We start from the raw sequence: 25,814 nt of genomic DNA, 5'->3' as shown, positions 1-25,814 counted from the left end.
CTGTTTCTTTCTACTTCTTTTTTGCCTTCTCTCTGTTGCTGCACAAGTACGCCTTTTATAGGCCTCCGACCCCGGACTCGCGCCTCACCAACTGCCGCCGCCTCTCAGGCTCCTCCCTCCCGCCGCCTCTCAGGGCACCCCCCTCCCTCCCTCCCCCTCTCCTCCCTCCTCACCCCCCCCTCTCTCTCCCTCCCTACCCCCTCCCCCCTCCTCTCTCCCTCTCTCCCCCTCTCCCCCTCTCTTCCGCCCTCCCTCTCTCACACCCCCCCATCTCCTTTCTCACACCCCCCCCCCATCTCCTCTCACACACCCCCCTCCTCTCTCACACCCCCCCCCTCCTCTCTCACACCCCCCCCTCCTCTCACACCCTCCCCCCTCCTCTCTCACACCCTCCCCCCTCCTCTCACACCCTCCCCCTCTCCTCTCTCACACCCCCCCCTCTCCTCTCTCACACCCCCCCCTCTCCTCTCTCACACTCCCCCCTCTCCTCTCTCACACCCCCCCCTCTCCTCTCTCACACCCCCCCCCTCCTCTCTCACACCCCCCCCTCTCCCCTCTCACACCCCCCCCTCTCCCCTCTCACACCCTCCCCTCTCCCCTCTCACACACCCCCCCCTCCCCTCTCACACACCCCCCCCTCTCCTCTCACACACCCCCCCCTCTCCTCTCACACACCCCCCCCTCTCCTCTCACACACCCCCCCCTCTCCTCTCACACACCCCCCCCCTCTCCTCTCTCACACACCCCCCTCTCCTCTCTCACACACCCCCCTCTCCTCTCTCACACCCCCCCTCTCCTCTCTCACACCCCCCCCTCTCCTCTCTCACACCCCCCCCTCTCCTCTCTCACACCCCCCTCTCCTCTCTCTCTCACACCCCCCCCTCTCCTCTCTCACACCCCCCTCCCCTCCCTCCCCCCCTTCCACACCACTCTTTGAGCCACGCATTTAACTCTCTGATCTGCTTGACCCTATGCCATTTTGCACGTGGCTCAGGAAGCAATCCAAAGATTATTACCCTTGAGGTTGTACTTATTAATTTAGATCCTAGCTCCTCAAACTCCTTTAGCAGAACCTCATTCATGCCCTTGTTAGCTGTAGACTTAACTATTCCAACACGTTCCTGGCCGGTCCAATATGTTCGACCTTCAAAACATAAGGTCATCCAAAACTCTTCTCCCCTTGTCCTAATTCACACCAAGTCCCGTTCACCCACAACACAAACCAGGTTTATTGTGAATAAGACAACAGGGGCAAGGATTCGTCAGGCCAAACATTCAATCCTTGTGGCATTAATCTCGTGAGAGGGAGTGTTAGTTTAAATTATTCGATAGTGTCTCTTAAGTACACCAAGATGCCGAAAGGGGATCTTTGGCAGGAAGTACTTTTGGAGGCTGCAGTCCAAAAGCAGGTTAAGGCTAAGAAATGGAAGCCGGATAAAGCAATAAGTTTGATTGTGTATCCAGCGACGCACATTGCCCGAGATCTTCCCGAATCACAGCTTCTGAAATGGCTTCAGTTTCAGAGATTGTGCTGTCGTCCTCAACCAGGATGATGGAATGTATGAACAACAGAATCTTGACGAAGCTAGGTGTCAGATAGGTACCCGAACAAAAGATAATAACCACCTCACTAAACAATTCGATGATTCACAGGGAGCCTTAATGGGTGACCCTTATTAAATAACGGCCTGGAATTTGATGAATCTGGTGGAAAATTGCAAGCAGTTGGATGAGATAGTATCCCAAATGAATGAAAAAAAAAATAAACTTAAAGAAGCCGGTTAGAAACTGGCCAACACAAACCACCTCTGCACGAAGCATGGAGACTTGAGAAACAGGATAAGCATAAAGTGCAGGAGAGGAGGAGATCGTGTGGGAAGATCTAAGAACTCAGCAAAGAAAGAAAAAAAAACAGGGAACTAGAAAATAGGTTGCTGAGAAAACTAAAAAAGAGAGACAATAAAACCGACACAGAAGCTTCAGCTTTTGTACCAAGATAAGCTTTGTTGAGTGAAAAATTGGTGTGAATGTTTGCCTTTAAAAGAAAGTGTTTGTTATGTTTGTTTAAGCTCCACCCACTTTTCTGTGCAGAAGCAAGCTGGTAAACCCTTTTGTCGTAAATGTGGGAAGTTTTACGAAAGTGTAGATAAATTGTGTGTTAAAATGTAGTGTGTACCTAGAATTGAATTGCCTTTTAAGATAGAAACGCAGGTGTGGATTTATTTTGATTATGAGTAACAGAGATACGAAATGCACAAAAGACAGTTTGCTTTACTAAAGGTAAACTTCATTCAGCCTTGAAGTTACAGTTGAGATGATGTCTGCTAAAAAAAAAAATGAATTTGAATGTTTTAATTGGATTACAGAAACAAAACTGCAATTGTCTTATATAGTTTAAATTAAAAATGTGTGGTCTTGTTTTAAATCAATTCGAATCGTAATGAAGCGCTGTCGTTGCAATTTGGATATTGCAAGCCTGAGACATCCACATACTTGTCAAAACTAAAAACTTCATCATTAATTACATTGGGTTGAAAGATACTAAAATTTAGTCTATGAATGAGATAAAGAAAGAAGGGAGAGATTCTGTCCCTTTCAGTGTAATGCCTTTTTTAAAAAAAAATAAAGCCTGCATGAATTTCTCGAAGCTACAAGCTAAGGGAAGCTCCGCCCTTTTTTTCCTTTTGTGCAGAATGTGTGCGATGTTTGTTAAATACAAAAACTAATGTTTCGCTAGCTATATTCAGTATTTTTTTTTTTTACAGTCAATTGGAAAGGCATCTGAAGAAAGAAGAATATGGAAAGTGATGTAACTTACTGTGTGATTTTGTTTTATTTTGTCTGCTCTGTATTGTGTTTAGTTAATAACATATTGGCGAAGAAAAAAAATACATTGGTCTGAATTTGATGGGAATTATTGAGGTTAATTAACCTATGAAAACCCGACTTTCATTGTGGCCACGGTGAAATTCTGGTTAATTCAAAGTGTGAATGTCCCGAGTTCTGGACATGATACTTTCACATTTAAAAAAATAAATGAAGATACCCTATGTTGATAATGATTTATGTGAGGAAAAATAAAAGTTGCCGTTTGGTTGTTTGGAAAAATTTTTATTTTAAATTACGTGAAAGCTTCTAGTTCAGTAAAAGAGATTTAAATAAAAAGATGGCAGTATTTGAATTGGAATTTTGAGATATTTTAGGGATTCTCCTTGATAAACATTTTGGTTGTATTGGAAAATCTTGGGTTTGAAAATCTTTAAAAAAAATACTAAACAGTTTGGAAGCAATCTAAAAATGACGTTTTCTCTGATGAAAGACAGAAATGCCATTTTGTGGAGTCGACATAAGATATGGAAGCCTTGTAAATGAATTACAAGCACTTGAATTGAGAGCACTTGTGTCTCTAATGTTAAGACACTTCGTTTACAAACTATCACTTGTTTTTGAAATTAAAATTGAATTTGATGTGTAAACTTGAGAGGGGACGTTTTGAAGGTAAAAGACTTGGAAAAAAATATCGGGAAAGGTCTTTTTTTTTAAAAAAAAAAGATATTACAGGGTCTGAAGGTAAACAAAGAAGTAAAAAGAAATCGAAGAGTGACATCACAGCCAAGCGGGTAAGTGATTGGCTGGTGGATTGCTGAGTATTTGATCTTTTTCTTCTTTTCTTATCTGTAGGAAACCTTTGGCATTGTTGCCAAATTAAGTTAATCTAAGGGTTAAGTCATGGCAGGAGAGCCCAGACCCGTGTCATGCTCCTCCTGTGCTATGTGGGAAATCAGGGACGCTGACAGTGTCCCTGACTACGATGTGTGCAAGAAGTGTGTCCAGTTGCAGTTCCTGACAGACCGCATTGCAGCACTGGAGCTGCGCATGGATTCACTCTGGAGCATCCGCGATGCTGAGGATATCGTGAATAGCACATTTCGTGAGTTGGTCACAACACAGGTAAAGGTTACTCAGGCAGATAGGGAATAGGCGACCATCAGACAGAGCAGTGGAAGGAAGATAGTGCAGGAGCCCCCGGCGGTCATCTCCCTCCAAAACTGATACACCGTTTTGGGTACTGTTGTGGGGAGATGACTCATCAGGGGAAGGCACCAGCAGCCAAGTTCATGGCACTACAGGTGGCTCTGCTGTACAGGAGGGCGGGAAAAAGAATGGGAGATCTATAGTGGTCGGGGATTCTGTTATAAGGGGAACAGATAGGCGATTCTGCGGCCGCAAACGAGACTCCAGGATGGTATGTTGCCTCCCTGGTGCAAGTGTCAAGGATGTCTCTGAGCGGCCGCAGCGCATTCTGGAGGGGGAGGGGGAACAGCCGGCTGTCATGGTGCATATAGATACCAACGATATAAGTAAAAAATGGCATGAGGTCCTACAAGCTGAACTTAGGGAGCTAGGCATTAAATTAAAAATTAGGACCTCAGGATTGCTACCAGTGCCATGTGCTAGTCAGAGTAGGAATTGCAGGATAGTTCAGATGAATACATGGCTTGAGGAATGGTGCAAGGAGGGATTCAAATTCCTGGGGCATTGGAACCAGTTCTGAGGGAGGTGGGACCAATACAAACCGGACGGTCTGCACCCGAGCAGGACTGGAACCTATGTCCAAGGTGGAGTGTTTGCCAGTGCTGTTGGGGAGGGGTTAAACTAATATGGCAGGGGATGGGAACCTATGCAGGGAGGCAGAGGGAAATAAAAAAGGGGGCAGAAGCAAAAGGTAGGAAGGAGAAAAGCAAGAGTGGAGGGCAGAAAAATCAAAAGGCAAAAATCAAAAAGGGCCACATTACAACATAATTCTAAAAGGACAAAGTGTTAAAAAAACAAGCATGAAGGCTCTGAGTCTCAATGAGAGGAGCATTCGTAATAAGGTGGACGAATTAACTGTGCAGATAGCTGTTAACGGGTATGATGTAATTGGGATTACGGAGACATGGCTGCAGGTTAACCAAGGCTGGGAACTCAACATCCAGGGGTATTCAATATTCAGGAAGGATAGACAGGAAGAAAAAGGAGGTGGGGTAGCGTTAATGGTTAAAGAGGACATTAACGCAATTGTAAGGAAGGACATTTGTTTGGATGATGTGGAATCTTTATGGGTCGAGCTGCGAAACGCCAAATGGCAGAAAACGTTAGTGGGAGTTGTGTACAGACAACCAAACAGTAATAGGGAGGTTGGAGATAGCAAATTAGGGACGCGTGCAATAAGGGTACAGCAGTTATCATGGGTGACTTTAACCTACCCTACCTATTGATTGGGCTAACCAAACTAGTAGCAATACTGTGGAGGAGGATTTCCTGGAGTGTATAAGGGATGGTTTTCGAGACCAATATGTCAAGGAACCAACGAGAGAGCAGGCCATCCGAGACTAGGTCTTGTGTAATGAGAGAAGATTAATTAGCAATCTGGTCGTGAGTGGCCCCTAGGAGAAGACTGACCATAATATGGGAGAATTCTTCATTAAAATGGAGAGCGACCCAGTTAATTCAGAGACTCGGGTTCTGAACTTAAAGAAAGGAAACTTCGATGGTATGAGACGTGATTTGGCTAGGATAGACTGGCGAATGAAACTTGAAGGGTTGATGGTGGATAGGCAATGGCAGACATTTAAAGATCACATGGATGAATTACAACTATTGTACATTCCTGACTGGCGTAAAAATAAAACAGGAAAGGTGGCTCAACTGTGGCTAACAAGGGAAATTAGGATTAGTGTTAAATCCAAGGAAGAGGCATATAAATTGGCCAGAAAAACCAACAAATCTGAGGACTGGGAGAAATTTATAATTCAGCAGAGGAGGAATAAAGGTTCAATTAGGAGGGGGAAAATAGAGTGTGAGAGTAAGCTTGCAGGGAACATAAAAACTGACTGCAAAAGCTTCTATAGATATGTGAAGAGAAAAAGATTAGTGAAGACTAATGTAGGTCCCTTGCAGTTAGAATCAGGTGAATTCATAATGGGGAACAAAGAAATGGCAGGCCAATTGAAGAAATACTTCTGTTCTGTCTTCACTAAGCAAGACATGAATAACCCCCTGAAAATACTACGGTACCGAAGGTCTAGCGAGAAGGAGGAACTGAGGGAAACCCTTATTAGTCAGGAAATGGTGTTATGGAAACTGAGGAGACTGAAGGCCGATAAATCCCCAGGGCCTGATAGTCTGCATCCCAGAGTACTTAAGGAAGTGGTCCGAGAAATAGTTGATGCATTGATGGTCATTTTCCAAAATTCCATGGACTCTGGATCGGTATCTATGGATTGGAGGATAGCTAATGTAACCCCACTTTTTAAAAAAGAGGGAGCGAGAAAACAGGGAATTATAGACCGGTTAGCCTGACATCGGCGGTGGGGAAAATGCTGGAATCAATTATTAAAGATGTAATAGCAGCGCATTTGGAAAGCAGTGACAGAATCGGTCCAGGCTTAAACAGCTGCAGACTCTTACAGCATTTGAGAAAAGGTATAAGAGTAACAGCTATTGAACCCGAGAAGCAGCGCAAACACAGAAGACTGGAAAAGAACTATAGTCAACAGAACACAGCAAGAGACAGTGCCACAGTCACTCAGTGGTTTTCCGTTGAGGTTTCAAGGAACAAACAGTCTGTCGCCTGGTTAAATATTATTTCTTTGTACTGGAAGTAAACCACTTAGTAAAATCTGTTGTGCTTATTTACAATACACTTGTACCCAGCGTGGTTTGTTGTGGTCACAGACATGTCTCCTCTGACAGATCTTATAAACCTTACATATTCCTGGCTGGCCTGACTCTCTGTAAACTTAAGGTCATCCAAAACTCTTCTCCCCTTGTCCTAACTCACACCAAGTCCCGTTCACCCATCACCTGCTGACCTGCATTGGCTCCCAGTTAAGCAATACCTGAATTTTAAAATTCTCGTCGCAGTTTTAAAATCCTTCCATGGCCTCGCCCCTCCCCATCACTGTAATCTCCTGCAGCCCCACAACCGTCCGAGGTAGCTGCGCTCCGCCAATTCTGGCCTCTTGAGCATCACCGATTTTACTCGCTCACCGTGTGGTCGTGTCTTCAGCTGCCAAGGCCCTAAGCTATGGAATTCCCTCCCTAAACCTCTCCGCCTCCTTTCTCCTTTAAGATGCTCCTTAAACCTATCTGTTTCTGCCCTAATATGTCTGTCAAATTTTGTTTTATACCGCTCCAGTAAACACCTTGGGACATTTCACTATGTTAAATACAAGTTGCTGTTGTTGTTGTTGAAATAACGAGTTAAAATGGAAGATGTCTTTCACGACCAAACTTCAAAATGGAGCCGAGTTGTCTATCCATGAAGTTGTTCAAGCTCTAATTTAGTCAAGATACAATTTTGCCTTACGTGCAAATCAAATTATACATTATTAAAACATTAATAGATATGGGCAATCTGGACAAGATGGAAACATCTGCTTGTCGAATATCTCTGTGCACAGTATGCTCCATTGTATCTTTGAACACGATTGATTGACGGCTCTTTATTCAAAGGTGTTTTTTTTTCTCAGTATCTTAAGTTCATTGTACTTATGAAGTTGAACTCCGTAAGATCAAAATATAAATCACATTGCTTACATATAATAATGCATCGAGAATTCTATGAGCTTAAAATGACTTTCAAATTATCGGACTGTGCAAGAAATACATTCGAAAGATCACATTTAGTGGGAAGATTTTCTGAGTCCTCATCCACCGGTACATATTGGAAAAATGTGGTACTGTCCCTATGATTTCACAATATGTGTTGGCAACAGGTGAGGTTTCTCGCCATGAGGACATACTCATAAAGTTACCATTCTGGAGTATAATAAGAGATCATTAGGTATTTATAATTTAGGTACTTACCTTCAATGCAGCCTCATGGAAGTGACACACTGTGGTAGAATTTATGTTATTCATCATAACAGATGCACACCTACAATAAAACCATATTATTTATACTTATTCTAACTAAAATCATGATCAATTTGATTGTTGCCATTAGCAAAGTAATGCATTCTTCTATATCATAGCATTTGATGCAAAAATTATAAATATCTACCTGAATACAACTGTCAGGTACAGCTGTACAGGCACCATAGCTTAAGGGAAACAATACTCAAGTGTCAGTCCTTCTGATCATGCTCACACACAAATGTTACTAAAACTCTGCTACATTCTGGATAGAAGTTTGGGCTCAAAATTGGCCCCTGCCGATTTTTGGCACACTCACCCGAGGTGCGCCGCTTTTCCATGACTCCAAGTGCGCCGAAAATCTTCCTCCCGACTTTGGCCACTGTCCGGCCTCTCCTCGGTAGTGGCGTAGCGTGGCCAGTGGATTGGGAGCGAAGCCAGTGTCCCGGCGCCGAAAACAGTGACGGGACTTCTGCACATGCGCGTTCGAGTGTGCGCCAGTGCTTACTGCAGCCTGTGTTACTCGCAGTTGCCGCCCCTATACCTGGCTGAATGGTCTCCCGTACCAGCCTGCTGTATAAGTAGCTGCTTGTGTTCGTGGTTTAAACTACTGTGATTAAGATGGCCAGGGTCAATGTCAGGAAGAGTAGTGTTAAATAGGTTTTAATTAAGCTTGCTGAGGTTGAGTAGAAAGTTTAATCATCGGTGTTTGATGAATAAGAGTGCTTTTTGGTCCAATTTTTTCATTTCAGGTTTGGTCGGGCGGGACCTCTTATAATAGTAAAGCAAGAGGCGATGTCTTTGGTAAACTGGCGGAGTTTATGTTTGCCGAGTTCGTTTATTTTCTTTTATCTTTCCTTAAAACTTTGTAAGTCTTGGTGCTTTAGGTGCAGGTCCTCTCCACTTCCTTCTATTTTTTATTTGTTATTGAAGGCTTATTATTTTTTGTGCATTGTTGAGTGCTTTCTAAGTCTTGGTGCTTTAGAATGCACTAACCTGCGCCGATTTCTTAACTCTCCGCAAGGGTTTTCTGAAGTGGCCACATACGTTGGCCTAAGTAGATTTGGAGTATCTATTAGCTGGCCAAAGTTGCCTAAATGGCCAAAACTGGCATAGGTGACTGGGAATGCCCACTTTTGAGAAAAAAAAACGAAACTAAAAAAATCCTAAGTAACTCAGTTACTCTGGAGCAAGTTTATTGGGGAAAGTGGGGATTTTTAAACTTACGGCAGAAAAATCAAGTTACTCCAAAAAAAACTCCTGGCAAATTTTGAGCCCATTGTGAGGCTATGAAAGATAGTTGTGTAAATACAGACAGGGTAAGGAGAAAGTTTGCAAACATTTACAGGGCATAAACTTTATTTGACAAATGTAACTATGCCGAAAAACAGAGAGGGAGTGTAGGAAAACATGAAATCAAAAGAAATTGTGAATTATAAAAGAAATAGCGATTTCATAAAATAAATGGAGTATGCCAGCTCAAAGGATAAATTGATGACACAAGAGACTTCTAATCACATCAGATAAGGAGTTGAACAGAGAGCTAAGGTCGTTACAAGGTCATAATGCAAAAACAGGCCTTGGTAAGGGGTTTGGCAAGCAGCCTTAGGAGAAACAAGCTGTCCTCTGGAATTGGACAATTGAATGGGTATAAAAGTGACTAAACAAATGATCGATGCGAGGTATCCACCGGCCCACCAAAATAAGGTATATAAACAGGCAGTTGAAAGCAAGAAACAGGCAGTGTTAGAGTTTCTTCTGGGGCGGATCTCGGCCCTACACCTCCGCCAGCTCGGGATCTGTTCCGTGACCACCATTCTGCCTCAATGTCCATCCGTCCGTCCGTCCATTCCATTCCATTCCAGGGCCGGTAAATCCTTCTCATCTGTTACAGGTTGTATGTTTACTATGTCTATCCTAATTGTGCATTTTATCTGATTATATTTAAAACTGCCGCTATTTAATAAAATGCCTTATAACTCCCAAGACCCATTGGGTAATCTGTGTGTGACCTGTGATCCAAATGTTACGCGAGTTATTTCTGATCACAACCTTGTTGGCATGCAATATCACCGGACACCCTTACCATTTCTATTATACAATGGGAGTACGGGTATTAAATATTATGAATGAATGAAAAAAAATATATACCACTCGACTTTTTAATCTCACTAAAACTTCCCTACATTTTATATAGAAATAACGTGTGTGAGCATGACAAAAGGGAATGGCAGTTGGAGTACTTAATACAATTTTAGTCATGACACTTCAAAAGGCTTCAAAGGGGATAAAATGCTTGCATTGAAGAGGGTCAGAAAAGAGGAACAAGTGTAAAAAGAACAAATTTGAAGGAAGATTAGAGAAAACTAAGCTCTTCGAGATAATAGGATTACATGTAATTAATTAAACCTTTGCTGACCTATGAAAATATATTGTTCTGTGATCATTGCATAAATTGGGATTGTTTTCCCTTCAAACAGTATTGCAGCAAAATCTTGTGAATAGGAGCTATTGTCATATCATATCAAATTGATTCAAGCCAAAATATCTGGCTTGTATGTTCAGGCTCGTATCAGAAAGATTGAGCCACATGTCCGAATTTTCTCAATCTAATTACGCCAAAATTTAGGCAAGAGTTTTTATACCGATCTTGCCACAGGCTCTATACCCGAATGTAAAAACTGACGTAAACCAAGCAGAAATCAGCTGAGGAAGGCATAATATATGCCATCTATTTTCCCTCTTTATCTAATTAACGGTATGTAAATTAAAGTTTATAGCAGGAAACTTGTGCCTTGTGAATGAGGGCGGAGCTGTGTTAATAAGCTAAGCAGGATTTCTGCAGACATCGACACATAGAAAATAGGTGCGGGAGTAGGCCATTCGGCCCTTCGAGCCTGCACCACCATTCAATAAGATCATGGCTGATCATTACCTTAGTACCCCTTTCCTGCTTTCTCTCCATACCCCTTGATCCCTTTAGCCGTAAGGGCCATATCTAACTCCCTCTTGAATATATCCAATGAACTGGCAACAACTCTCTGCGGCAGGGAATTCCACAGGTTAACAACTCTGAGTGAAGAAGCTTCTCCTCATCTCAGTCCTAAATGGCCTACACCTTATCCTAAGACTGTGTCTCCTGGTTCTGGACTTCCCCAACATCGGGAACATTCTTCCCACATCTAATCTGTCCTGTCCCGTCAGAATCTTATATGTTTCTATGAGATCCCCTCTCATCCTTCAAAACTCCAGTGTATAAAGGCCCAGTTGATCCAGTCTCTCCTTATATGTCAATCCAGCCATCCCTGGAATCAGTCTGGTGAACTTTCGCAGCACTTCCTCAATAGCAAGAAAGTCCTTCCTCAGATTAGGAGACCAAAACTGAACACAATATTCCAGGTGGGGCCTCAGCAAGGCGCTGCACAACTGCAGTAAGACTTCCCTGCTCCTATACTCAAATCCCCTTGCTATGAAGGCCAGCATACCATTTGCCTTCTTCACCGCCTGCTGTACCTGCATGCCAACTGTCAATGACTGATGAACCATGACACCCAGGTCTCGTTGCACCTCCCCTTTTCCTAATCTGCCGCCATTCAGATAATATTCTGCCTTCGTGTTTTTGCCTCCAAAATGGATAACCTCACATTTATCCACATTATACTGCATCTGCCATGTACTTGCCCACTCGCCTAACCTGTCCAAGTCACCCTGCAGCCTCTTAGCGTCTTCCTCACAGCTCACACCGCCACCCAGTTTAGTGTCATCTGCAAACTTGGGAGATATTACACTCAATTCCTTCATCTAAATCATTAATATATTGTAGAGAGCTGGGGTCCCAGCACTGAACCCTCCACGAGTCACTGCCTGCCATTCTGAAAAGGACCCGTTTATCCCGACTCTCTGCTTCCTGTCTGCCAACCAGTTCTCTATCCACGTCAGTACATTACCCCCAATACCACGTGCTTTGATTTTGCACACCAATCTCTTGTGTAGGACCTTGTCAAAAGCCTTTTGAAAGTCCAAATACACCACATCCACTGGTTCTCCCTTGTCCACTCTACTTGTTTCATCCTCAAAAAATTCCAGAAGATTTGTCAAGCATGATTTCCCTTTCATAAATCCATGCTGACTTAGGCCAATCCTATCACTGCTATTTCATCTTTAATGATTGATTCCAACATTTTCCCCACTACTGACGTCAGGCTAACTGGTTTATAATTACCCGTTTTCTCTCTCCCTCCTTTTTTAAAAAGGGGTGTTACATTCGCAACCCTCCAGTCCATAGGAACTGATCCAGAGTAGATAGACTATTGGAAAATGATCACCAATACATCTACTATTTCTAGGGGCACTTCCTTAAGTACTCTGGGATATAGACCATCAGGCCCTGGGGATTTATCGGCCTTCAATCCCGTCAATTTCCCTAACACAATTTCACGCCTAATAAGGATAATCTTCAGTTCCTCCTTCTCACTAGACCCTCGGTCCCCTTGTACATCCGGAAGGTTTTTTGCATCTTCCTTTGTGAAGACAGAACCAAAGTACTTGTTCAATTGGTCTGCCATTTCTTTGTTCCCCATTAAAAATTCACCCGAATCCGACTGCAAGGAACCTACGTTTGTCTTCACTAATCTTTTTCTCTTCACATATCTATAGAAGCTTTTGCAGTCATTTTTTGTGTTTCCGGCAAGCTTCCTCTCATACTCTATTTTCCCCCTCTTAATTAAACCCTTTGTCCTCCTCTGCTGATTTCTAAATTTCTCCCAGTCCTCCGGTTTGCTGCTTTTTCTGGCCAACCATACCTCGTCCTTGGATTTAACACTATCCTTAATTTCACTTGTTAGCCACGATTGAGCCACCTTCCCCGTTTTATTTTTACTCCAGACAGGGATGTACAATTGTTGAAGTTCGTCCATATGATCTTTAAAGGTTTGCCATTGCCTATCCACCGTCAACCCTTTAAGTATCATTTGCCAGTCTATTCCAGCCAATTCACGCCTCATACTGTCAAAGTTACCTTTCCTTAAGTTCAGGACCCTAGTTTCTGAATTAACTGTGTCACTCTCCATCTTAATAAAGAATTCTACCATATTATGGTCACTCTTCCCCAAGGGGCCTCGCACAAGATTGCTAATTAGTCCCTTCTCATTACACATCATCCAGTCTAGGATGGCCAGCTCTCTGGTTGGTTCCTCAACATATTGGTCGAGACAACCATCCCTAATTCCAGGAAATCCTCCTCCACCACATTGCTACCAGTTAGATTAGCCCAATCAATATGTAGATTAAAGTCGCTCATGATTACTGCTGTACCTTTATTGCACACATCCCTTATTTCTTGTTAGATGCTGTCCCCAACCTCACAACTACTATTTGGTGGCCTGTACACAACTCCCACTAGCGTTTTCTGCCCTTTGGTATTCCATAGCTCCACCCATACCAATTCCACATCATCCAAGCTAATGTCCTTCCTTACAATTGCATTAATTTCCTCTTTAACCAGCAACGCCACCCCGCCTCCTTTTCCTTTCTGTCGATCCTTTCTAAATGCTGAATACTCTTGGATGTTGAGCTCCCAGCCTTGGTCACCCTGGAGCCATGTCTCCGTGATGCCAATCACATCGTATCCGTTAACTGCTATCTGCACAGTTAATTCGTCCACCTTATTCCGAATGCACCTCGCATTGAGGCACAGAGCCTTCAGGCTTATCTTTTTAACACACTTTGACTCTTTAGAATTTTGCTGTAAAGTGGCCCTTTTTGTTTTTTGCCTTGGGTTTCTCTGCCCTCCATTTTTACTATTCTCATTTCTATCGATTGCTTCTGTCTCCATTTTATTTCCTTCGGTCTCCCTGCATAGGTTCCCATCCCTCTGCCATATTAGTTTAACTCCTCCCAATCAACACTTGCAAAAACTCCTCCTAGGACATTGGTTCCGGTCCTGCCCAGGTGCAGACCATCCGGTTTGTACTGGTCCCACCTTCCCCCAGAACCAGTTCCAATGCCCCAGGAATTTGAATCCCTCCCTGCTGCACCACTGCTCAAACCACGTATTCATCGGAGCTATCCTGCGATTCCTACTCTGACTAGCATGTGGCACTGGTAGCAAGCCTGAGATTACTCCTTTTGAGGTTCTACTTTTTAATTTAACTCCTAGCTCCCCAAGTTCGTCTCATAGGACCTCATCCCATTTTTTACCTATATCGTTGGTACCTATATGTACCACGACAACTGGCTGTTCACCCTCCCTTTTTAGAATGTTCTGCACCCGCTCAGAGACATCCTTGACCCTTGCACCAGGGAGGCAACATACCATCCTGGAGTCTCGGTTGCGGCCACAGAAACGCCTATCTATTCCCCTTACAATTGAATCCCCTATCATTATCGCTCTCCCAATCTTTTTCCTGCCCTCCTGTGCAGCAGAGCCACCCACGGTGCAATGGACTTGGCTGCTGCTGCTCTCCCCTGATGAGTCATCCCCCTCAACTGTACCCAAAGCAGTGTATCTGTTTTGCAGGGGGATGACCACAGGAGACCCCTCACTACCTTCCTTGCACTGCTCTTCCTGTTGGTCTTCCATTCCCTATCTGGCTGTGTACCCTTTTTCCTGCGGTAAGACCAACTCGCTACACGTGCTATTCACGTCATTCTCAGCATTGTGGATGCTCCAGAGTTCATCCACCCACAGCTCCAGTGCCGCAATGCGGTCCGTCAGGAGCTGGAGGTGGATACACTTCCCGCACACGTAGCCGTCAGGGACACCGGAAGCGTCCCTGACTTCCCACGTAGTACAGGAGGAGCATAACACGTGTCCAAGCTCTCCTGCCATGACTTAACCCTTAGATAAACTTAATTTGGCAACAATAATGCTAAAGGTTACTTACTGATAAAGAAAAGAAAAAGTAAAACTACTTACCAATCACCAGCCAGTCACTTACCCCCTTGGCTATGACGTCACCTTTCGATTTCTTTCTACTTCTTTTTTGCCTCCCTGCTGCAGCTATACTGGCTGGCCTCTCCGACGCACCACGCTGGTCCCCGAACTGCTGGGCCTTTTATAGGCCGCTGCCGCTCCGACTCCCGCCTCTCCGACGCACCACGCTGGTCCCCGAACTGCTGGCCTTTTATAGGCCACTGCCGCTCCGACTCCCGCCTCTCTGACTCACCACGCTGGTCCCCGAACTGCTGGGCCTTTTATTGGCCGCTGCCGCTCCGACTCCCGCCTCGCCGACGCACCACGCTGGTCCCCGAACTGCTGGGCCTTTTATAGGCCACTGCCGCTCCGACTCCCGCCTTCCGACGCACCACGCTGGTCCCCGAACTGCTGGGCCTTTTATAGGCCGCTGCCGCTCCGACTCCCGCCTCTCTGACTCACCTCGTTGGTCCCCGAACTGCTGGGCCTTTTATAGGCCGCTGCCGCACCGACTCCCGCCTCTCCGACTCACCACGCTGGTCCCCGAACTGCTGGGCCTTTTATAGGCCGCTGCCACTCCAACTCCAGCCCTCCGATGCAACTGCGAAGTGATGCAAATGACCATGGAAGTTCATGCATAACGATCTTTCGGACTAAATCAGTTACAGCAAATTTCCTCAGCAAAAACCGACTCATGTCCACTTTTAGGTATTAGTTATGCCTAAATTTTTCAGGAAATTTTGGGCCACTGTAATCAAGCCGAACAGGGCTCTGTACCAGATCAGTGGTTCTCCAACATTACCTTGCTAAACTAGGATTCATTTTTAGAAGTCAGAATGATGTTTAGCTACAGCTGTATATGCACCACAATTTTAGGGAAACAGTATCTCAAGTATTGTTTTCGTTACTACAAGAACTAAAAACAATTCTTCAAAGTTCTACATGTAATAGAGATATACTTACTTATGAAACAAAGTCATGAATTTCAGAACTGAAGCAGCAGCAAAGACACCCAGAATATATTCTGCGTCCACATCTGGTTTATTATAATACAGATTTCCCAGTGCAACAGCAAAACCTATACCGATAAAATATAAAGTGCCAGAACACATCAGAGATTCACTATATTGTACAGTATTTCAATAACATGATTGATAAATGTTGTTTCTGATCAATGAATGGAACTGCATGGAGGACAGTTATTTATAGGGCTTGCTAAGAACAACAATTGATTTCATACACTATCTTACTAGTTCAAAATAGATTAGTTCAACCAAGAATAAGTTCAACAGAATCCCCTCAATTTGTAGTATTCTCTTTATTACATCAGCAAGTACATACTTTTTAATGTTAGATTTTAAGCATATTATGAGAACAATCCTTAAAATGGACAAACTAATGCTTGGCTCCCAAAAGCCCCCATTATAAATGAGTGCCGAATGCAGAATCTCTCAAAATCGAAAGTCTAGTTCACTTTTTGATACAAACATTGCATGGTAGACAGCAATACCAGCTCCAGTGTGTCAGATATGAAGATAGTTTACTGGGACTTTTTTTTCCCCCCAAGCACAATTTAGCACTGAGTTTATCAACTCACAGAGAACAATATAATTATAGTGCAGTGTATTTATAACAATGAATATCATGTTCATGCACTGCAAAACAGAAAATAAATTAAACACAATGTCCAAAGGTTGATATCACTTATAATTACCTTCTTTAGTAACAAGTGGGTCTTTCACATCAAGCGTCAAATTGATTATTCTCTTCAGATCTTTAATTGGCGTTGGGTCCCAGTGGTTCTCCTTATTTTGCAAACTGCACAGATTACACCTTTTTAACTTGTAAAGTTGGGATTCACAACATGCATCTTTAGGGCCGCAATAAAATAAGCTACCTATAAATAAAATATTGCAATTGTTAATTAAACACTACCTTCAATGAAACATTGAGAATTAAATCTATGCAAACAATATTCCTTCTTACAAGCAAACAGAACAGAATTTTCTAATTTAAGTGAAAAATGTAAGAATAAAATGGGCATAGACATTCCAACAGAAACCAGGTAACAAAATATGAAGAACTGGGATCTCTTCCAATTAACAGGAATTGATTTGTTGCTTTTCTTTCTACATTACAACAGTGACTACACTTCAATAGTGCTTCACTGGCTGTAACCCACTTTTGGACATGTTGAGGCTGTGAAAGGTACTATATAAATGCAATTCTTTCTTTGACGTTGCTATGAGTAGAATCAATGAATTTCCTCATTGGTTGTGGGCAGCTGGCTGCATTGTCCTTACATACTTAAAAAATTGAGTCATGAACACCGGCTGTCATGTTTTGGGATTTTTAAATTTTTGTTCTTCACAGAAAGAATTCTAGGAGTAGGTTATGTTTAGGTGTTATGTTTTAAAATAGTGAATTTGCACAGCTTAAGAGGACAGCCACAGGGTGATGGTATTGAATATGTGCACAGAAGCTAATCAGGCTGGTGTGTGTAACTCACAACTGAGGCAATGAGGATCAATTGTCTCATTCCAGGCCTATTAGCCAGATGGCTCCCATTCATCTTGAGAATTGCAGAATTCTCTCCCGAAAGGGGAGGAGAGGTATCTATTTTTAATAATAAACCTGCTAGTGAATCACTACTAGAGAAAAAAAAAGACAGCGTCACAGTCCACAAAAAGGACAAAGGGACACATGAACGGTCAGGTTTTGACTGAATGGACTGTGAGGCACAGCTCTTGGTCTGCAATTAGAAACTAAAAATGCAGGAGATCAGATCTTGTGCTTAGAAGACGGAGAGAGAAAGAAATGCCAAAAACACATGACTCAGCTCATGAAAGGAACAAAATTTTAAATTTTTCAAGGAGTGGAGTGAGAATTAGTGAAGTAAATGGAATTTGCTGTGATTATTACTCTGTATCTTCATTTATGGTCTGTAAAGTAAAGTAGCTTCATGATTCGTATCTGCCATCTTCCCAAGATTGAGGGTCTTAGAAATTGTTGGGGTAAAAAGACTTATCTTCTTCAAGGTGGACTCCCTGATATAAGGAGTCGACACCCGCCATATAGCGACCACGGATTCACTTAGACGAAACATTGGTTCAACCGATCTTTATTCAAGCATATGAGGGGGAAGAGTTCAGGAATGAACCTTCAAAGTACAAAATTACCTGCAGTTATCCAGTTTTTCGAGGTCTGCAACCCTTCTACAAAACTTCTATGACCACCGGTTGGCCTACAGCTTATCAGTGAAGCTTCATTGATTCGCTGACCCTTATCAGACTGGTTGCTGAGTGGTTTCCCCAACCCTTCTGTAGTAGGGTAAGGAATTATTAACAGATTGTATGTAAAATTCGCTTAGGAAAATGAACTTTAGATTTTGAAGGAATACATAGAACAGTTGTGTGTTTAATTTTTAAAGAATGTGAAGCAGGCTGAGAAAGCCCATAAAGTCAAACCTGTAGAAACAAACACATTCCGAGAGGCAGAGATAACACGTTCAAAGAAGCCAAAAGGTTTGCCATACTAAAGATGAAAGGATAGAGGCCACACAGCAGGCAGTCTTGATAAGGGTTAACAAATGTTTCTGTGCTGTGATCAAACTAAATTCCCGTCTTTCATGTTGACAAATGTTTCTGTGCTTTGTGAACTAAATGTTTCCTATTGAACCAAATGCTGTAACAAATTTGTCTCCATCTTACATCTGTTATTTGTGGCAGTTAAATCATTGTCACTTCAAAAGATCCGTTATAGGCCAGCCCAATAAAAATCTGTATAAAGATCAGCGAGATCTTTGGATTTTTGAAGAGTTCGGTCTTAGGCAGCTAAGAACAGACCTTCTCCTGCATATGCCGGAATAAAAATTTTACGAATCTATCTCTTCGAGTCTGTCATCCATTAAGAGCGTCGATCCATTATTTCAGTGGATCCACTCAGGAGGACGGGAGATTTCGCCACAACACCTTCCATCTCCCATCACATGTCAGCCTTCTGGAATGTGTTGTTCTACAGTGTCACCCTTGCCTCAGTTTCCCATGACGTGTTGTTTAATTTCGCTTCCCAGGGCTTGTTGTGCACCTGGTTTCTTATCAGCCAAAACTATCCCTTTCCCCTGAGCTCGAGCCAAAACTATCTCTTTCCCATGAATACAGCTGCTGCTACAATGTGTGTTTCCAGACAGCTTACGCCCTACTGTCCTTGGTAGGTGTTGTTCCCTAAAATGTACTGAATATGTAAGTTTCCATTCTGTACTAAAGTTCAACACATTGTTTTGTTTACTTAGGATGGTTCATTTACCATCAAGCTTTGCTTCTTAGCCTCTCTCCATTGTAAAACCCATTTGTAAGCGAGTTTTAAATACATAAGCGAATTTTATATACAATAGGCGATATATTACAATTCCTACCTTGAGGTGGAGGAACTCCCGACTCCTCACAATCTCCTAATACTGATAAGCCCTTTAATCTGGACCATTTTAATGTCAGATCAATTCACTTTAGTGACCATCTATGTCTACTTCCACTTTGGTGACAATACTTTATCCCCTTACAGAAATGAAATGCTAAGTTACTGACTTCCATTTCTCCACAGATGCTGCTCGATTTTCTGAGGATTTCCAGCTTTTATCTGTTTGTGTTGCCATTATACAACCACCCTAGCATTATGAAGCACACAGACTTAAGCACAAGTGGTTGGTTTTCAAATTTTTCAATGAGACATCCAAAAGGTTTTGCAAAGGTCTTTCCTCTCACAAAGAATCCAGGCTTGATATGGTAACTTCTGTTCTTTCAACAGACGCTGCCTGATCTGCCGAGTGTTTCCAGCATTTTCTGCTTTTGTTTCAGATTTCAAACAGCCACAGTTTTTTTGCTTTTGTTTCCACCAAAAACGATACTGGATAAAAGACTAGCAAATTACTTTTGTTCGTGTTCTCACCTGTTTGACAGATGTCTGCTGTTCCTTTGGACTTCTTCCTACACAAATCTGTCTGATCTGAAGCAATTAGTAGTTTATACAATGTATCTGATTTTGATAAAAATTGACTGTGTAGCTCCCACAAAGTATCCATACTCTCCAGGATCACATCTGATGAAATAAGGCCATTATTATTATGATGGAAGCACTCATCATGAAGCACTGGCTATGATTTGAGATTTGCATGACTTAAATGATGATACAAAACAATGCCAAAATAATTACTGAAACTCCTGTTAAAAGATTTCAATCATAGATTAAAAAATACAAAAATATACTTTTCAATTTATTATAAACAAAATGGCATCGTAATGTGCATGATATTTGACTGATATCATCAGCCTAATTTTAATATAATTAAATGCAAACTGGCAGGTGTTTTAGGCGTCAGTACAAAACCTGACCAGAAAATTGAATGGGTGGAAATCAAGCATAAATTACCTCCATCCATTTTTTTCAATAGGTTATACTCCCTTTTAACGCCTGATAATTTAGCATAACCGAATGGAAAATTTACACTGTGATTTTCCACATTAACTACTCTTAGACTGGTAGGGATTAGTCTACTAACCCTGAGAAAAAAAAATGAGTAAGTTAGCCACTTCCATATCCATTCTAACAAACATTTTAAATCTTAAACTACATAATAAATATGCTAATGGCAGATATAACTACAGTGGCAATTAAATAAAACCAACCTGGAATCATGCCATCTCTCAGCTTTCTTGAATAGCAACATGAGATTTCCTTGGGTCTAATGGCTTCAGGCAGCCTACAGGCAATCAAGAAACAGAAGTCATCCAAGAACCTTGAAAATTCTTACCTCAAAAAGGGAAGGAATCCATGTAAAAATATACCATTAAAATGTACGAGGTGCTGTAATCATCATAATAAGATAAATTTTGCATACAATTTTTATGTCAGCTGTTGCTCTGAGTCAGAAGGTTGTGGGTTCAAGTCCCACTCCAGGAACTTGAGCACATAAATCGAGGCTGACACTCCAGTGTAGTGCTGAGGAATGCTGCAGTGTCGGAGGTGCCGTCTTTCGGATGAGACATTAAACCGAGGCCCCGTCTGTCCTCTCAGGTGGATGGAAAAGATCCCATTGCACCATTTCGAAGAGCAGGGGGAGTTATCTCTGGTGTCCTGGCCAATATTGATCCCTCAATCAACATAACAAAAATAGATTTATCTGGTCATTATCACATTACTGTTTATGGGAGCTTGCTGTGCGCAAGTTGGCTGCTGCGTTTCCTACATTATAATAGTTGACTACAAAAGTACTTTATTGGCTGTAAAGCACTTTGAGATGTCCGGTGGTCGTGAAAGGAACTATATAAATGCAAGTCTTTCTTTCTTTATGCCATGGGTAGGTCAGCTATCCAATTGGGAAATATATCGGCGTACGGTAACATAGTGGAGGCTGTTCAGAGAAGGTTCACTAGGTTGATTCCGGAGATGAGGGGGGTGACTTATGAAGACAGGTTGAGTAGGTTGGGCCAATACTCATTGGAGTTCAGAAGAATGAGGGGTGATCTTATCGAAACATACAAGATAAGATAATGAGGGGGCTCGATAAGGTGGATGCAGAGAGGATGTTTCCACTGATGGGGGAGACTAGAACTAGGGGGCATAATCTTAGAATAAGGGGCCGCCCGTTTAAAACTGAGATGAGGAGGAATTTCTTCTCTGAGGGTTGTAAATCTGTGGAATTCTCTGCCCCAGAGAGCTGTGGATGCTGGGTCATTGAATATATTTAAGGCGGAAATGGACAGATTTTTGAGCGATAAAGGAATAAAGGGTTATGGTGAGCGGGCAGGGAAGTGGAGCTGAGTCCATGATCAGATCAGCCATGATCTTATGTTACTGGACTAGTAATCCAGAAGCCTGGACTAGATCCAGAGACATGAGTTAAAATCCCACCATGGCTGCGAAAGAATTTAGATTCAAACTGGTGACCTTGAAACTAATGGGTTGTCGTGAAAAGCCATCTGGTTCATTTCAGCGTGAGCCTGGAGCAGCTGGAGGGAGATTACGGAGGCAGCTCGAGTGAGATTTAAACATCAGCGTCTCCCTGACCAAGGAAGCAGCTAGAGCCTGGAGCTATTACAGGTCCTATCAAGAGGATATTGGCTCTAATGAATATTGATTCCGGAGATGAGGGGGTTACCTTATGATGATAGATTGAGTAGACTGGGTTTTTACTCGTTGGAGTTCAGAAGGATGAGGGGTGATCTTATTGAAACATTTAAAATAATGAAAGGGACAGACAAGATAGAGGCAGAGAAGTTATTTCTACTGGTCGAGACTAGAACTAGGGGGCACAGCCTCAAAATATGGGGGAGCCAATTTAAAACCGAGTTGAGAAGGAATTTCTTCTCCCAGAGGGTTGTGAATCTGTGGAATTCTTTGCCCAAGGAAGCAGTTGAGGCTAGCTCATTGAATATATTCAAATCACAGATAGATAGATTTTTAACCAATAAGGGAATTAAGGGTTATGGGGAGCGGGCGGGCAAGTGGAGCTGAGTTCATGGCCAGATCAGCCGTGATCTTGTTGGGTGGCGGAGCAGGCTCGAGGGGCTAGATGGCCTACTCCGGTTCCTAATTCTTCTGTTCTTATGTTCTTATTAATGTTGGGGAAGTCCAGAACCAGGGGTCACAGTCTAAGGATAAGGGGTAAGCCATTTAGGACCGAGATGAGGAGAAACTTCTTCACCCAGAGAGTGGTGAACCTGTGAAATTCTCTACCACAGAAAGTTGTTGAGGCCAATTCACTAAAATATATTCAAAAAGGAGCTAAATGTCGTCCTTACTACTAGGGGGATCAAGGGGTATGGCGAGAAAGCAGGAATGGGGTACTGAAGTTGCATGTTCAGCCATGAACTCATTGAATGGCGGTGCAGGCTCGAAGGGCCAAATGGCCTACTCCTGCACCTATTTTCTATGTTTCTATGACAAAAATGAGAAATAAAAAGTAATAAAATTATGACATCACAAGGCTGGAGGACAGTGATTGGTTCTTCCATATTAATTGAATCACTGGACAGGGAATGAATCTTAAAGACAGCTAATAAATGATTTAATTTGCTTCATTTGCTGATTTTCTCATCTTAACTTAATTTATAATTATGGTATATATTATTTAATTTTGTTTAATTATTATTAATCGTTATTATACTGATTGTACTATTGTATACTCCTTATTGTATTACTTACAATGTAATTTGAATTTTTTTTTCGCCTGTGTCTATCTGCGTGAGCATTTTTGGCTGCCACTTCGGACCTGAGCCTTTCACCTCTTTTTACACTTCCTTCTCATGCTTTTTCTCTCTTTCCCTCAATGGTCAATATCTAACGTGTTGTAAAATTGTTGTGAAACGCCTTGGGACGTTTTACTATGTTAAAGGCGCGATATAAATAAAAGTTATTACAGTAATTATTACTGCCCTTTAGGGAAGGAATTCTGCCGTCCTTACCCAGTCTGGCCTTAATGTGACTCCAGATCCACAGCAATGTGATTGACTCTGAACTGCCGTGAAATGGCAGCTCACCACTACCTTCTCAAGGGCAACTAAGGATGGGCAATAAATAACTGACAAAAAAAACGATGCCCGAATGTATTTAAAAAAAAAACAGAAAAACAGTTTCTTTCAGGCACTTCTGACAGGTGACAAAGATAGGGAAACAGCAGTGGTGCTCAGCTACACAAGTAAGTAAGTGCAGGCCTTCAGTCTCGGGGCATTTTTTGCCCACAGAAATATGTTTTAAATGTTAAAAGCAATTACGACCCCACTGTATTTGTCAGTAGTAAACTCTCCAGTGTGGCTGCGAGGGAAAATATCCAGGAATGATAGCTAAGTAAAGTAATATTTGTGAATGTGTGTGCATATTTTTAAAATAAACCTTTACAGCAATGTCCATCACTGTTGTTACAGCAATTTAAACTGGATCACAAGATCATATATGCATTTATTTAAAGGGGAACATTTCCTTATTTTTCTTACATGGAGGGAGAGAGAAAGACCTAGGAAAACTCTAGAAGCCATAGATGACAGTGACATAAGTGTGTTACAACCACATGAGAGAGAAAAAAAAATATCAGAAAGATAGAGGGGATGACTAAAAGACTCAGAGGGCCCAAGTTTCGGGCCGTGCCTAGAACGGCGCAGCCCCGACCTGGACGCCCGTTTTTCGCGTCACAAAGTGTGCCTAAAAAAAACTTCCAGATTCTCCGGCTCCCTGCTGGACCTCGAGCCAGGCGCGGCGCAGCAAGAGGTATAGGGGGCGGAGCCAGGTCCCTGCACTGAAAACAGTGCCGGGTCCTCTGCACATGCGCGCTACAGTGGGCGCACATGTGCAGAAGATCCAGGCGCCCAAAACTGTGTTGGAGGGGCCCGAAGCACGGAGCCCCAAGCACGGAGCCCCTAGCCCTGGCCCAATGGCCTCACTGGGGCTGCGTGCATAAGGCTCCTCCCCACGCCCAGCTCCTGCTTCCGCCCCCGCCCCCGACCCCCTGGACTGGACCCGACCCGCACTCCCCCCGCCTGACCTGACCTCCCTCTCCCTCTCCCCCGACCCGAACCAAACCGACCTCCCTCCCACCTCCCACCACCCCCCCGACCCGCGCTCCCGACCGCGCCCACCCCCCCGGACCAGACCTCTTCCAACCTGACCTCCCTCCCCCGCCCCCGACACGAACCGACCCGCGCTCCCTCCCACCACCCCCTACCCGAACCAACCTGACCTCCATCCTCCCTCCCCCCGACCCGACGCGTGCTCCCGACCGCCATCCGCCCCCTCCCCCGGACCAGACCCGACCCGTGCTCCCCCCGACCTCATCCACGCTCCCGACCCCGGACCCGACCCAACGCCACCTACCTGTAAATCTGGTGCTGGGGACGGATCCTGCCCGAAGTCTTGGGCCCGGCCCGTTCAGCCTTCTCCTTTCCACCCCCCTCTTCTCCTTCCCCCCCCCCCCTTTCCCCTTCTCCTCCCCCCCTTTCCCCTTCTCCTCCTCCTCCTTCTCATCCCAGCACGCTGTTGGAGGGCTCCCGGTGCTGCAGTCGGTAAGTAGAAAATGTTTATTTATTGATTTTTAAAAAAAAGTTATTTCTTATTAATTTTTTTTGACTGATTTATTGATGTTTTTATCATTTATTATTGATGATGGCTCTTTATTTGTAAAACTGAAGTGTTTAATGTTTGTAAACTTCCCTTTAAACCCCCCCCACCCCCCATTCCCTACGCCTGATTTGTAACCTACGCCTGATTTTCTAAAGTGTAGACAAGATTTTCGAGCGTACAAAAATCTTCACTTACTCCATTCTAAGTTAGTTTGGAGTAAGTTTTCACTGCCGAAACTTTGAAAACAGGCGTAAAGTGGCCGGACACGCCCCCTTTTGAAAAGAAAATTCTGTTCCAAAGTGAAACTGTTCTAACTGACGAGAACTGGAGCAAACTAAATGCCGAGAATTTGAATTTCTAAGATACTCCGTTCTACACCAGTTACTCCAAAAAATCAGGAGCAACTGAGGCCGAAACTTGGGCCCAGAGAGGGGAGACAATCAAAGACAATTTTTACTTCTGTTTGTGAGCTTTAATTAAGAAAATAGAATTCGTTTTTAACAGCTTACTGAGTTTTTCAAAGAGCCGTGTATTCGTATAGCCTAATAAGGTTGCAGTTTGTGCTCAGTTAGCTTATCAGACAGAGTTGTGCTTCAAGCAATTGGTGTTGGTCCCTCTGGGCTGGCAAGATCAGTCAATGAGTATTGGCCACTTAGATGAGATACTGAGGGGAAATTGGTGAGAAGAAGCCAAACTATTTATATACAGGGCGAGAGCGCCCTGTGCACCTTACACAACCTCAGGATGTCCCAAAACGCTTTACAGCCAATTATTTTTTTTGAAGACTAGTCATTGTTGCACTGTAATAGATTGGTGGCCTGGAAAGAGCTGAAGACAGAGGGCAAAATTATTCAAAAATGGCTGCTGTAATGCTCGGAATGGCCCAAACTTG

At 43.2% G+C, this 25,814-nt stretch overlaps 1 protein-coding gene across 8 annotated transcripts in view; it reads right to left on the bottom strand.

Annotated features, from left to right (window-relative positions):
* The window catches only part of btbd16 (BTB (POZ) domain containing 16), a 183,470-nt gene that overhangs the window by 134,106 nt on the left and 23,550 nt on the right, over positions 1-25,814 (bottom strand). For all 8 annotated transcript variants that reach the window (XR_011592757.1, XR_011592758.1, XR_011592759.1 and 5 more), the window contains exons 5-9: positions 20,497-20,570; positions 19,760-19,909; positions 16,530-16,712; positions 15,779-15,893; positions 7,855-7,924 (exon numbers count right to left, since the gene is read on the bottom strand). Coding sequence is in view for 5 of the 8 variants with exons in the window: in XM_070876693.1 (XP_070732794.1) it covers positions 7,855-7,924; positions 15,779-15,893; positions 16,530-16,712; positions 19,760-19,909; positions 20,497-20,570 (592 nt within the window). In the remaining 3 variants the exon portion in view is untranslated. The remainder of the gene's footprint in view (positions 1-7,854; positions 7,925-15,778; positions 15,894-16,529; positions 16,713-19,759; positions 19,910-20,496; positions 20,571-25,814) is intronic.

This window comes from Pristiophorus japonicus, chromosome 3 (assembly GCF_044704955.1).
Source record: "Pristiophorus japonicus isolate sPriJap1 chromosome 3, sPriJap1.hap1, whole genome shotgun sequence".
Taxonomy (NCBI): Eukaryota; Metazoa; Chordata; class Chondrichthyes; family Pristiophoridae; genus Pristiophorus; species Pristiophorus japonicus.
Note: the sequence above shows the minus strand (reverse complement) of the source record. Positions and strands in the feature narration are given on the sequence as shown.